The sequence below is a fragment of the Canis lupus genome, chromosome 2 (genome assembly GCF_003254725.2).
Source record: "Canis lupus dingo isolate Sandy chromosome 2, ASM325472v2, whole genome shotgun sequence".
NCBI classification, from domain to species: Eukaryota; Metazoa; Chordata; class Mammalia; order Carnivora; family Canidae; genus Canis; species Canis lupus.
Window position 1 is genome coordinate 49,569,607 of NC_064244.1, and position 14,975 is coordinate 49,584,581.

The 14,975-nt window shown below is 40.0% G+C and overlaps 1 protein-coding gene across 2 annotated transcripts in view; it reads right to left on the bottom strand.

The window, feature by feature from the left end:
- Positions 1-1,050: 1,050 nt before the first annotated feature.
- Positions 1,051-14,975, bottom strand: part of ADAMTS6 (ADAM metallopeptidase with thrombospondin type 1 motif 6) — a 297,356-nt gene continuing 283,431 nt past the window's right edge. For both annotated transcript variants that reach the window (XM_049103149.1, XM_025447107.3), the window contains exon 25: positions 1,051-4,202. In XM_049103149.1, coding sequence (XP_048959106.1) covers positions 4,093-4,202 — 110 coding nt within the window. In that variant the 3' untranslated portion in view covers positions 1,051-4,092. The remainder of the gene's footprint in view (positions 4,203-14,975) is intronic.

The following is a 14,975-nucleotide window of genomic DNA, read 5'->3' on the forward strand; positions in this document are numbered from 1 at the left end:
AGGCTGATATTAGTGCTCTCCAGAGAGCAGAAGAATCTCCACAGAGGGTAGACTGTCCTTGGGGTCTGCACTGTTAAGTAGGAAAGTACCCTTTAGATATTTCAGAGAGAGAAAACAGTTAACTGGAAGCTTAAAAACCACTGTTGATGGAAAGATAGGCTAGCCTCTGAGGAACCTAAGCTAAGGCAAAACTTAGTTCTTGTTATTGCCTCCTCCCCAACCCCTAGCAGAACTACTACCCTTTGCAAATGCGGTGGGAAGTTGATACAGTTGGCCTCAGAGTCTTCATAATATTCCAGCCACTTCTGGCTCCTAGAGTGATCCTGGGGAAATACTCTCCAGGACCATCTACTCACCGCACCTCATTTCTTGTAGCAGAAAAAGCTATGTGTGTGGGTGGATATGGAGGTAAGCAGATTGAAGCACAACCTGCTTGGGCATTCCACATCTTCTTAGGTCATTGATAAATTGTCATTATGAACATACTCAAGTAGCAAAGCATGCAGGAGGGTCACCCTCATCTTAATTTTGCTGAGTTTCAAAAATTGTGTAGTTACTTTTGCATGTTGCTAGTACACCCCAGCTCTGCAGTGGCCGAACTAAGGTGGAAAACTATGTCCACCATGTTTCTGTGCTCCCTGCTGAATCCAAGTATAAAAATCCTTCCAAGTATGAACTTTTGTTCAGTACCTTTTCCACAATGAAATATCTTGCATCCTCTTCTAATGCTAAAGAATTCATATGAAATGCAAAAGGAGGAGGGGGCAAAAGAGTCATGGGTCAATCTGGACTTCCTTTCTGGGGTTAGAATAGCTGACTAGTGGCATCTGGGGCTAGAGCTCCACCAGAAATACCCAAAGCCCTTGTATTTAAGAGTATTAAAATACAAATATATGCAATCTCAGGGGAGGGTAATAAGGATGCAATGAATTATCTCAATCCTGGATGCTTCCCGGATAATTTGGATAATGTAGTGTGATATTCCAAAAGATAGATTTCCCCATACTACAAGTTTAACACCAGCTTTTCAGGGAATAGACAACTTTCATCTGAGACATTCTTACAAGCTGAATTTTTATTTTTACTAAATTATCTATGTTAAAAAAAAAATCTGTGCCTGGTGTGGAATTTCACTCCATCAAGTGTTACAATGACTTTTTCATTTTCATTACAAGCAGGAGAATGAATGTAGGACAAGTGTTAGGAAACATGGCAATAAATTAGAATATAATTTACAAAAGCAAAAAAAAAAGTAACAGTGTACCACATTAATACTGAGTATAAAATAATAAGCAACAACTAATCACAATAATACAAAGGTAATTTCATTCTGTATTATTAAGGATACCTATGTGACATTCACTCCAATAAAATTCCTAATGAAATGGACTGTTTGGGGGAGTCACTTAGATCTCAAGGGCTTTAATCAGTTGGGTATATTCACCTTTCCTTTTTTGGCAAGGCTTTATGCCAGTGGCAGGTACTGCTCTCAGCCATGGGGTATCAGTTTCCTTGGGGCTCCCTAAGTCCACATAGCACGCTACTTTCGGAGGGCCTGCCATGGTGGCTCAGCCTCCACTGACAATCCTATTGCTATTATTTGGGAAGAGAGCATCATGTAGCCCGGTGGTTGACTACAGAGTTAGCAGCGGTTCTGTGATGTGCTGCAGAATATGATTTGTTTCCCCCACTCAGGTTTAGTCCTGTTACATTCTGTGCTTGGTTCCCTTTAGCAGAGTTCTCCAATGCGGTGCCTGGAAGCTCTCTGCTCCTGGCCTCAGGTCTGGTGCCTACTCCTGCGGGAACACTAGCTGTCCCTTCTTCTAGTGTCAGTCAAGGGGGCCCAGGGCAACGGCCCTCACAACATTAGTTTTCAGGTGGGGTGAAGAACGGACTGAATAGTGTAAGAAATCTTCTTGGAATAAAAACATGAGCTGATAGTTATGTTAGGGAAAAACAGATCCTGACAGGACACCTATGCCTAAAATGCCACAGAAACCACTCGTCTTCTATTTATTTTACCAGGACGCATTAGCACCAAGTTAACTGCTCTTTGTAAGGGGCCAAGTGAATTCAGTGCCGGGGCCGTGTGGCTCACGGGCTGCCTCCCCTTCACGGACTAGATGGCACCTGGCTGGCCCTCTGAGGGCAGTATACATAGGGGCCCTGGCGATTTTTGTGTGTTGTCAGTAGCTTTCTCTGGCAAGCTCAGGGACACGAGCTAACGTATTGAAAGAGAAAGCAGGTGAAAACATAGTGATGACCACGACTGAGTGTGCAGAACAACATCCCAAGCTGACTGTCCATAGCAAACCTGAAGTTTAGGTTGGTTTTTCAAGTCTGTGAGTCTCTTTTCCTTTCTGAAAAAAACTAATCATCTACCTTAGGTCACAGTGTAGGTGATACACCTGATGTGTATTCTGAGCACACGGTGATGGGTTTTAAGTCAAACATACTCTTTTCGCTGAAAGTAGTATCTTTACAAAGTCGCCCATTTGGTTGGAGCCTGAGGTGTTGGTGCAGCATGGTGTACACACCTGTAGGACACGAGCACATTCATCAAGAACCTGCTGCAAGCTACAAGGGTTCAAGTACAAAATATAAAGAAGCACCCTCTTTTTTTCTCTCTTTTAATCCCACTGTTGAATCTCTTGATGAGCATGATATGAAGCTTGCGGAGAGGGAAACTATGAGCTAATCAATTTAATTTAGGATTCTGGATTGGAGTCTAGAATTTGACTTGCCCAAGAAACTTGGGTTTCACATTTAATTGCCATTCAGAGTATCCATAAAAAATACAAAATAGTTGGTTGAGTGACTATTAGAATTATGCTTTATGGTCTTTAGGCTTCATGAGTTTTTCTTCTTTGGTTGTTACCCCTTGCTTACTTTTAAAACTCACAGAAATAGCACATTTATGTGCAAGCACACTCATCTAACCCATGCACTCAAAAGCGCCCGCACACACACACACTTGCTCTCATATAAATAAATGCCCTTCTGCTATATCAAAGAAGGGACATCTGGAACCCATCACAATGGTCAGCAAAAGGGTCTGCCTGGTTGTTACTGAGCCAGTCTATCTTTTGCACGGCATCGTTTCAGTAAGCTCAACACGCGTGCAACAATCCAGCGGGGCGGAAGCTGCTCTGTGGCTGGTGAGGATGTAAACACGATTGAGTTGGGGTGACTCGAGGAAGAACTGAGGCATCTTGTGTGATGGCAGCAAAGGGCCTGGCTCTTCAGTCTCTACCGTACCCCCTGGTCTGGCTTCTGCATGAAATTGAAATGTTTTTCTCTTAAAGTTTTAATGGAAATCTCAGCTTCACTTGCACGATGGCAAGTTGGCCACAGTCTTTTAGCACAGGATTTATAGACTTGCACAGCTGCAGTAACTGATGCACTGCCTTACACTCAGTCCTTCATTGTTGTTCAGTTTAATATAGTTTATATATGGCTCACAGCAGTGTTCAGAACAGGGGGATTATTCCTAAGGAAATTACGTGGAATGAAGAAAAATAATACAAACGTTCATTACTTTTGATTTATAATTGCTCCTTAAATTACAGTTAAAAGCCCGTTTTAGAATTTAAATTGTGGTGCTGTTGTAGTGAGATAGAGTATAGTAAATATTTTTAAGCTATGACTTAAGATTTCTGAATCTTCTTTACTTCCATAGTTGACCAAGTCATAACAGCTACATTTTAAACAGTTTTAAATACAAATGGATTCAGTGTCATTGCTAAGTCCATAATAAAAATTATCTTAATGGTCCAAGGAGGTAAACAGGCTATTGGATTTACTCGAAAGAACACAAACGTTCCACAGTAAGCAAGTCTCCCTGTGTTGTTTGGATCTCTCCGATCTGGCATTCCCTCCTTAATACCGTGTCCAGCACTTTGGATCAATAAATCCCACTTCACAGAAGTTAAAATAATATTGAAATCCTGTCAGCTAGGGCTGACCAGTGGTTACGTTTTCCACAGGGTAATGCATTTGCAAGGACATCAATCCTCTTCCTCTGGGTGGCTCTCTTTGATGGACGCATTTCCACGATGAAATGACAAGGCGCTCTCTCTGGCTTTCCATGGGTCAGTGTCCTTGGCAGGTCTTACAACACATCTGTCTGAAGTATGCTCGACTACAGAACTTGAACTTCAGCACCAGTGGGCAATAAGCCACTTTGTTCACATCTTTGCACTCTATCGAATGGGGGCAGAAAATGGAAAACAATTAGAGGGACATAAACAAGTGCATAAACAAGCCAATGAGACTGCATGTTCAGCAAGGACCCCCTTGCACCAATCCACCTTGGCTTCCACATCCATGTGGTTTTTGTTTTTGTTTTTAAGCATACCCTGTCTGGTACAGCCTACAAGAAACATTCTTTTGATAGATTTTAACACAATTAAAAAAAAAATGATTGCAAGGCTTTTCTCCCAGACTTTTATAAGTATGGTGCATGCCCACTGTGTCTTGAAAGAATTACCATTTGTTGGGATAAGTGATCACTTTAGACAGCTTGGAAACATGAGTCATTTTTCTTACAGTGCTTTTATTGCTTCTTTCTCAAGGGTTATTTTATTCAGCAATGCAAGGTTATCCAAAATCAAACATGAGTTGCATTGTTTGATACCAAAATACACATGTCTCAGGAGAATCTCTGCATCTGTGAGGCATAGGGATGGGCCTGGGTGAATGAAAAGGATTGCTGACAGTGGCCTAGATTCAGCAACTACGCTAGACAAAGAGGAAAACTTTGAGGGGTTGGCCTCAAATGGCAGCAGTCTGTGGGTTATGGAAACATGTAGAAATGTCTTTTTTTAATTTGGAAGTGAGACATGGCCTTCTTTTTTCCTATGTGTGTTTTCTCCTCAGTGCTAGAACTGCCACAGTTGAGGTCTGCAGTTCTTGCAGCCAGAAGGTGAATAAATGATTCTTTCTCCATCTCTCCTTGAGGCTGGTTGCAGAAGATGGGGGCTAAGGGGCCAGTGCAGAGAAAGGGACACCGGTCTTTGATCCTCAGTACCTTTCTCACTCCCACGTAACCCTACTACTTCTAATAATGATATTCGTCTCTAGTCCTCTGGTCACTTTTATCTGGGGGATTTTAAAATACTTTGCAAACCTCGTAATTAAATTTCCACATGCCTCCCAGAATCAGAGTTCCACCCTCATTTTTCCAGGTGGTTATACTGAAGCATCCTGGGTAAATTGCTGAAGGTAATTAGAATCAGGCGGAACACTGGGTGAAGTTCAGTGTAACAGGACAGTTTTGTTGTTGCTTGCTTACTTGATTATCTGCATGTTTTTTCTTTTACTGGCTTCAGAAATCCACTGAAGTTCTAAGACATCATATGCATGGTATACAAGGCATATGACAAGCTCAAGAAATTACGTGCGAAGGAATGGGAAAGTTTTCCATTATTATTGCAAAGTAAGGTGACTTTATTGATCTCATATTCCAGGCTCTTTCAGTGAAAGAGTTAAATTTTAAACAGGAGCCCTCAGTCTTCTGCAAACATAAACTGCCACCATTGAACTCCCTTACTACTCAAACGATTTGACTTAAAGAGAATAATAGTTGGGAAGGAATCTGAATAGAATCTTTCCATACTAGGATTCTCCATAAATTCAAGTTTTGGCTGAAAAGAAGGGTGGAGAGACAAGAAAAATTTCTTTAAGCTTTGCACTTAAAAAAAAAAAAAAGAAATCAGATGATATTTGTGAATCAAGTATGCATTTGAGATGCAAAGATCTCCATATATTTTAATTTGGAGGTGGCATTTCCTCTCTGTCATGATCAGTAAAAAGTAACCAAGATGGGTTTAAACTAAGGATACTTTTGTGGGGAAGAAGAAAAGTTTTATCGGTGTTACCAAGAGGGGCATCTTGTCAAGGTAATGCAGTTATTAAAATGATGGGACAAGCCGACACAGTGTCACTTGTCTTTAATTCCAAATCATCATCCTAATGAGACAGCCTGCCATCAGACTACTCCTCTCAGAGTCGGCAGCAGGGCTTGATGGGATCACGTCGAGTACAAAATAAATTTTAGCAAAAAAATATAAAGATGACGTAGTTGATAGGTAGAGGAAGACTGGTTGCTTTAATAGTACAGGGAAATAAAATTGGAAGCCAGGCTGCCCTGGTTTAATCCTAGTTTTCTCTTTTATTGAACAAACAGCCTCTCTGTGCCTGAACTGTAAACGGGGATCATGAGTTCTCACCTCCACACATAACACGGACATCCTAGGATGCCACCTCGAGCAGTGCATACAAGGTTTATCAGCACTGGTTAAGTGTAAGATGTCAAATTACCACTATCAGTTATTATCTCTTACCACCTGATGACAGTAAGTAGTGCTCTGACTTTCTCGATGAGGACACAATATTTAGATTTACTCCTGAGAAAATGCTGTCCTGTTGACACAAGTCAGTATTTTCTGGGGTTCAATTTTATTGCGAGATTCATTACTCCATTTTTGGAAGAGTTCCTGCTGGTCCAGGAAAATTCTGAGATGAGCAAAATACAGGAAAATTCAGATTTTTCTTGTAGACCTAGCCTGAATGGGTGGATGGTGGGGTAATTGGAGAGAGGAACAACTTAAGAATATTTTTATTCATCAGTTATTGTCTGTCATGGAATCAGATTTCAAGGTCTATTACAATATAAGTAACTTGGGATTCAGCTTCTTAGGTGGGTGCTGGAAATGAGAGTACTCTTCTGGGAATGCAGAGGCCCAGGGCACGGTGGGTCCTTTGGCCAGGAGCAGTGTCTAGCCTCGGGGGAGGCTGGAGGTCGGCTGCCAGGGTGTCCCTCTCTGAACTTTCCAATACCCCTCTCAAGTTAGTCATCAACTAAGTTGATTTCAATAAAACTGAAACCTTTTGGGTCCTGGGAGCAGAATCAAACTTAGAGAGGTAGGCGCTCCTTAGGAGCATCCAAGACCTGCCTGGCCCAGCAGTGTAACACAGTGTTAGGGGTGGCCTGGAGTGAGCTGGGCCTCGGGGTGAATTCCAGAGCTGCTTCCTTCCTGCCTTTGACTGTTCTGGGTCATGTTCCTTCACTTTTCTAAGCCTCAGTTTCATCTGTGAAGTAGAGACCCATGATAAGACCTGCCCACAGGATGTGGTGAGTGACGCACATGGGATAGTGCTTACAAAGTGCAGCACAGAGGAATCACTCAGTCTATTCTCAGTCTGTTAGCTCTCATTATTATTATTATTACCACCAACACTTCTGCCTGTGAGATCATCATGTGTCATGTCTCTGGGATCCCTGTCAAAATGTACCTAGGCTCTCAGGAAGGGTTACATGTTGGCCACATAAACAAATGAACAGATAGATATTAAACAAATTAAACAAATAGATATTAAACAGAAAGCAGGTACATCATAATGGGGTGGGATGGGGAGACATGGGGGACGAGCCAGGGCTGGGGATGCTAAGACTGGATGAGCTATTAAAGTGGAGACACTGTGGCTGCCAGAGGACATGGAGCCTTGATGGAGTGTGGGGGCTCCAACAAAGGAGGGTTACCAAGGAAGACTCCCTTCCTACTTCTTGGTTTTGCCTTCTAGAGACTGCCCAGACAGGGAGAACCAATCTTTGGATTGATGGAAGTCTATTTACCAGATAAGGTCAACCATAGCCAGTCTTTCATTCTCTCAGTCTTTTAACGCCACAAGAGCTTAATCCAGTAACAATGCCGTTATAAATCATTGATTAAGAGCCTTCTGTGTGCCAGGAACTGCCTGGTGGTTTTACATATTCATGTATTTAATCCTGTGATGTATGTAAAGCTGATGCTTTACATAGATGGTTTTATATATTTAATCCTTTTTTTAAAGATTTTATTTATTTATTCATGAGAGACACACAGAGAGAGGCAGAGACACAGGCAGAGGGAGAAGCAGGCTCCATGCAAGGAGCCCGACATGGGACTCGATCCCAGGATCCCAGGATCACATCCCGGGCCAAAGGCAGGCGCTAAACCGCTGAGCCACCCGGGGATCCCCAATATTTAATCCTTTTATTATATAAAACATCAGATTTATATAGATGGCAAAACTGAAGCTCACAAAGGTTGGGGAAACTAGGCTCATCACAAAGCTGCTCAGTCTAAGAGCCAGGGCGAGGACCCCTCAGTTTTGGCAGCATTCTTGGCATGAAACAACAAAAAGGTTTCTGCCTGTCAAGACTTCTGTATTCTTGGCTGATACCAAAAGTCATGAGTCAATCCTTGTGGCATCATCATCAGAAAATTTGCTTCGCCATCTTAGAAAAGGGGAATTAAAAAAATAAACTACACACAACAGAGGGCTCAAACTCACAACCCCAACACCAAGAGCTGCACACTCCACAGACTAAGCCAGTTAGGTGCCTGGAGAATGAGTAGGGTTTTTTTTTTTTTAAAGGAAGGTTCTAGGTCATAGGTATTTGAAATAGCCTGAATACTCTTCCTTAGCTTTAACCTCCTCCAAGTCTGTAAAATGACAAAAGTGAAAGGCAATTTGAGACACACCAAGAAGTTTTAAAGCCCCACTATTACCAAAAGCTGAATGTAAATCTTAAATATATTAGGAGCAGTATTAAATTATACCAGGGCTTTCAGCCCATCTGCCACTTTTCTAGCTTACCTAGAGAGGACTGACTTGCTGCAAGCTCTTGAATTGACTCATGACATTCTGCTGATGTAGTCGAGAGGCCTTAATTATAAAACTTAATCACTAGCCTGTCTCAGTCAAAGCCATTAAAATATGAAATAATGTCATATTATTGTCAAAGCCATTAAAAATATGAAATAATGTAAGTGATGAATCACTCAATTCTATATCTGAGACTAATATACTGTATGTTGACTAACTGGAACTTAAATAAAAACTTTAAAAAAATATATGAAATGACCTTCTCACCCTTGAATCAATACACAGTACAGCTTACATTTGTGATAAAACCATTCTGGAAAAGCTATGCATAAATTAAACAGTTTTCCATTGAAATCAAAACAATAATAAATGTTCTGTTTTAGTTTCTGAATGATTTTCAGTGGGCACTGATTTCTAGCTAATCTCCAAACATCTAATAACCAAAAGCTCCTCTATACCTAAGCAATATATAATCTAAAAATAAACTATTATATATAAGAGACTATTATATTATAAGAGACCTATTAAAAGGAATCCTTTGAGTAGAACCTTTTTGTGATATCATTACGAATCTGCAATTAATCTATTTGGAAAGTATGGTCTTCACTGTCATATTTTCTTAAAGCAGATACACTTATATCTACTGCTTTTGAGGTAAGTGGAATCTAAGCTGTCACAGTCAAGGATTTTAAGATGAAGGAGCTGGATTTCCTCTTATGCCATCATCATGTGCCAGCTGAGTACTGTCCTGGGAGGAAAAGACAAGACACTCATTCTACCTTTTCTTTTGTGAGGCTGTTGGAAGGGTAAGAGGTCCTTACTGTGTGGTTTCTAATAAATATTTTCTGGACCTAATTAGTCTTTCCTTTTTTACATCACACATTTCCCTGAAAATAAAATTTCACTTTGCCCAAGGCCAGATATTTCTGGTGGGAAGAACAATTTATGGAGTATTCTCAAGTTCTTCTTAGGGACACTTGGGAATATATCAAGGGCTGAAAGCCAACCTCTAGGCCTCACTGTATGAACTAAACCCATTATTAGAATCTTAAGTAACCTGTCAGGTATGCCACAGTGGGTCTCACTGGTAATCTGGGTTCTGGTAGAGTTGAATGATAAAATAAGACAACCTGTTTCATAGGCAACACATGAATCTACTTATCATTGATGTGCCAGCCTTTTTTTTTTTTTTTTAACTCCCAGGTGCTTTACATTAATCTTTCAAATCTCTGACCTAAAAGACATGATTTCAAAATACTCACACTGAACAGAGGCTTATGAATTTAGGATGCAACTGGATTCAGATTCATTGTGACTTTGAAGGCTTCACTTGGTCTAAGGAGTACAAGAGCAACTCCTGAAATGTAGTGTCCTTGCACTTATTTCATAAAATGCTATAAAGCCTGGCTATCACTGGAGTGGCCTGGGGTACATATCCTTTCATGACCATTCAGCATCTTTCTTTGGAGAATGCACACCCTGTGTGCCTGTAAACTCTTTATGAGATTCAGAGGCAGAACACAGTAAGTACAGAGTTATGATTGAAGCATCTTAGAGTCTATCTTTTGGATTACAAAAGTACAACCAGCTGTGCCTCTGTCAAACTGCCCAAGGAGATGCAGAGCCTAGTGAGACATGAGATGGCAAAGGCTGTGTGTGTGAATGTGTGGTGCAGGAGTCGGGGGTGAGGGATGTGAAAGTATTTTTTCTGAAAAAAAACAAAAAACAAAAAACAAAACTGTAATTGAGCCTTTGATATGTCAGATAGTCAGACTGGAAAAGGGTGCACTAACAAGTTTCACTTGGAAACTTGACATCATTCATTGCAATGGGAACAGTCCACCAACTTTTCATCCTCAAAGCAAGATGATATCAACTATAAAACTTGATTCCAATTTCATCTTACCATGGATTAAGTCATTCACTTTGTTTTCTGTTTCTCTACCCGGTCTTATTCCCGGGATGCCACCCACATTCATCCTCAAGGTGGTATGATCCCAACACAAATCCCAGGGTTCCCCGTAAACCCCGAAGCCAAGAATATGATCCTGAGTGCTAAGGTACATTATGAGCTTTTTAAAATGGCAAAGGAAAAAAAAAAAACTACTCTTCCTCACCTCCTTGAAATCAAAGTCTTCAACTGACCTTTATTATTTCTTTCACTGGTTTTAACTCCTCAGATACCACTTTAAACCTCAAATCCAGTAGCTCTTTTGTTCTGGGGGTCTTATGAAATTTCTGGAGCTGTTAAGGCTTTCTCTGAGTTGTTCATTTGAGGTAGACTGAGACCCACCAAAGCCAGTGTTAGAGAGTTAGAGAGTGTAGGCTGGTAAAGTTCACTGACCACACCTTTCTTGGGTTGGTTGCCAGCTCATGGCACACGATGAATTATTACCTGGCAGCAATAAATACTAGATGACAAAGTGCCTTGTGCTACTGAGAGGCTGAAAAGACTCACCATATAAAGTACAAGGGAACCTGAAACTGCAAAAAGATGAATAAAATGGCATTTGGGATAAAATTTCAGGTAAGCTTGAGTAGACTAGCCCTAGCTGCCAGATGTATTTTAAAAAATTACTCTGAGTAGTACTTCAGATGCAGTGATACCCAGTGTGTCTGTAATTCACTTCCGGCAGCAACGCAGTGTTACCTTCATCGTGGCAGTCTGTCAAAATCAAGCCTACAATGCTTTAACTCTTCACTGAAGGCTTTCAAGAATTAAAAACTAAAGTTAGCAGATGTTGAACATGGCAAATTATATTTCCCTTCTTCCTTCTAGTTCCCTCTTACTATTTATTTTTAACATCTTGATGCTCCACTTCTTAGTTTCATTCTCTTGTTATTCTTTGCTGTCTTAACCTTCCTCCATTTCTTCCATCTCTTTCCATTGTTTATTTTATTTTTATTTTTAAAAATCTTACTCAAATTCCATTATTTTATTATGGCTTTTGGAGATGAATGTGCTTAACTTCCTTATAGATTCCTGAATTCCTTATCATGATTTATAACATCCAGGAACCAAAATCTAAATGGGAGTCATAGTGGATACCTCCAATCTCTCATCCCCATGTCTGATCATTCATCGGGTTCTTTTTATTCTTTCCATTTTATTTCTTCCAACTCATTATTCTCCTTCTGATTTCTACTATATCTGCCTTAGTTCAAGCCTTCATCGTCTCAAGCCTAGACTCTTCTTCCATACAAGGTTGACCTCTCTCTGCCCCTTCCCACTCTTGCCATGCCAAGCATGTCACTCCCCAGTTTCCTTCACTTGTTCTCTAGAACTTGTAGATAGAGTCCTGTCTTCCAGTGCATGCAGGACTCTCCAAAACCAAGTCCCTGTGTCTCTCTTTGTAGCCACATCTCTACTGCCTACTAATCTGCCAACCCACTGCACCCATACTGAACTACCTCCATGTCCCCATGACTGCACATACTCATCTTCTATCAGGAATGCTCAGTATCTCCCTGTCTTCTTGACAAATTGTTTGCCCCACTCAAGCTTGCCTTCTCCATGATGTTTCTGCTGATTGCTCCCTCCTCTGTGTACTCATGGTAACTTCTTTCTATCCTGTTAGAGTATTGCTTATATGTGAGAATTATCTGTTGCCACCCCCGCTAAATCTGCTCCCTTTGAGGACAAGAACCTTTGTCACATTCCTTTCATAGTCTCAATACCTGGCACACAGTCAGTATGTTTGCTAGGTAAATAATAATGTTTGAGCGAATTGAGCACATTATTTAAAAACCATTACCTTGAGGCATGGACAGAGATATATATGTGACAAATCAAGCTCAGGAAAATGTTAATGTTGGACTCCAGAGGGTGGGTGTTCATTGTATAAACCTTTCAACTTTGCTGTTACGTTTGAAACTTTTTATTTTCATAATAAAATGTTAGAATGGGAATCAATTCCTACACTGTGCTGTTAAAACAATTCTCAAGATTCTGTCCATTTCACCCTTAGAGACCCTCTCTGAAAAACTCTATTTTAGATCCCAAGGGATCTCCCTTGGTCCTGCTCTGTCTTGGGGTGGGGCTGAACCAGTTTCTCACAGGCTCCCACTAACAGTCGAGAACCTGATTCTGCTGGGGAAAAAGGGGTCCTTTTCTACTCTCCTTCAGTAACCAGAGTCTACTCCTTTCCCTACTACCAAACTTCCCTCCCAACTCTCCCTTGGTAACAGGCAGTTCTTCTCTCCCTGATCTGATTTCCAGAAGCCATATTAGATTACTCATATTAATTTCATACAAGAACCTCTTCTCTTTTCAAATCCATGTTATCTGCTCATTTCATATCTCTAAGAATGACAATTTATGATTTAATTCAACTGTTTCATCCTCTTTTCCCAGGGTACACACGGGGTTATTTTTCCAAGTACACATTACAGCTGGTTCATAGACCACATAGCCTATGAAGCTCGCCTTGATCTAAAAGGTTAAAGTCACTGGTCTTCCATTTGAATTCTCTTAGGACTATGTCAACTGCTCCACATAACATCTTCTATGTTCCCTTTTTTTTTTTTCTTAAGTATCTTCCCTGTAAGACTATGAACTTATAAATGCACTTGAATTTGCCATAATGAATGGCCGAGGCTGGCCACAGCAAGCACTCAATAATTAGCTCCTGATGAAATAAATAGATAGGTATTTAATGTATTCAATATATGCCACTGGGAAGCCAAAGAGAACAAAAAACAAGTTATGACAGACATACCCACTTTAAATTTAATTTCGTTTAAGAGCGATCGTCTTTCTTTTCAATGACTCAGCAGCTTTAGGGAATAATAGTTCTAAGGTTAGTCATATTTTGCAGGATTAATAATTTCCTAAAAGTTTCTTCCTTTACTAAGAAGGCTAAAAATACTGTCTTAACTGCTTACTTCAAATTAATATTAATAAAAAGTGATTTGGCCAGGCAGATTAAATGACCATGAGGTGTTTCTCCAAATAATTCAAGAAACCTCATATTAACATCTATCCATTTAAAAGAATTTCTTTAAAACAGGAGGAAGTAAGTTCAGTTGCAAATGATATTTTGCCCACTCTGAAAACTTTGCATCTCCAGCTGTGAAGCTTATGTATAATAATTAACCACGACAGAAAAGCTTTTGGAGAAATTACTAAAATGCCCAAAATGAAGCTATAAACATAATTTCAACATATATATTGCTGTGGGCATGTTAAAAAGCCAGTTCTTTCAGCAATGACTGAGCCTGAATCTACTGATTCAGGATGATTGATGATTCATGATGAAGTGTTGCTACTTTATAACCAGAAGCTCTGTTTTCATGTTAAAATACCCTACTTAAAAAGCAAATTAAGAATAGCATAAAAATGTGGTTGAAACTGACATGTCCTTGGGCCTTGCCAAATCTGGGTTCAAGTCCTGAGTCTACTACTTTCTAGTCTCATAATTTGGGCAAGTCACTATTGCTCTCTGTGCCTCAGTTTCCTCATCAGTAATATCAAATCTTGGAAGGTTCTTGTCATAATTATAACACACATGTGCACGTGCGCATACACACATATCCAGATATTTTTGTATATGAAATGTATAAGGTGGATTATAAATTTAAAGGGCCTATCAAAATTACACAGAGTAATATAATGACAGTTATATCCTCTTTTCTACCTCAACCTTTTATATTTCAACTCAGAAAGAAAAATGGACCTCCAAACCCATGTGATTGATCACTAATAATTTATGATGGGTAGAGCTGTTTGCTGCAGTCTTATATAAGAGAGATATTTTTATTTAGATCACTTCAAAGAGATTGTTTTGCTATGAAAAATACTTTGAAAAAAAAAAGAAAAATACTTTGATTTGTCATGGATTTTTTGAGTCCGATTTGTCATGGATTTTTTGAGTCCTTCTCAAGAGAAGAAAAGTTAGATTTCTAGAATGTCCCTTATTAAAGGGACAAAAAGTAGACGGCATCAGAGCCAGAGATTTTTCAAATTAAAATTACAATTTTGAATTGGTGTAGATTAAGACTGTTTTTATCTGAAAGAGTAAATTATATAATAAGGATGTTGGTTGAGGCTCATATATAAAAACCAGTACATTTGCAAAGATGCAAGTTCTCGGCATGTTGTCATACAAGATGATTACTCTTCCTAAAATAAAATTCCTAAGGAAACATTTAAAAATAGTGGATGTAATTTTTAAAAAAATCCTTTAAGTTGTGCCTGGTGGCTCAGTCAGTTAAGCATCTGCCTTCAGCTCCGGTCATGAACCCAAGGTCCTAGGACAGAGCCCCATGGCGGGCTCCATGCACAGTGGGGAGCCTGCTTCTCCCTCTCTCTCTGCATCCCCCTC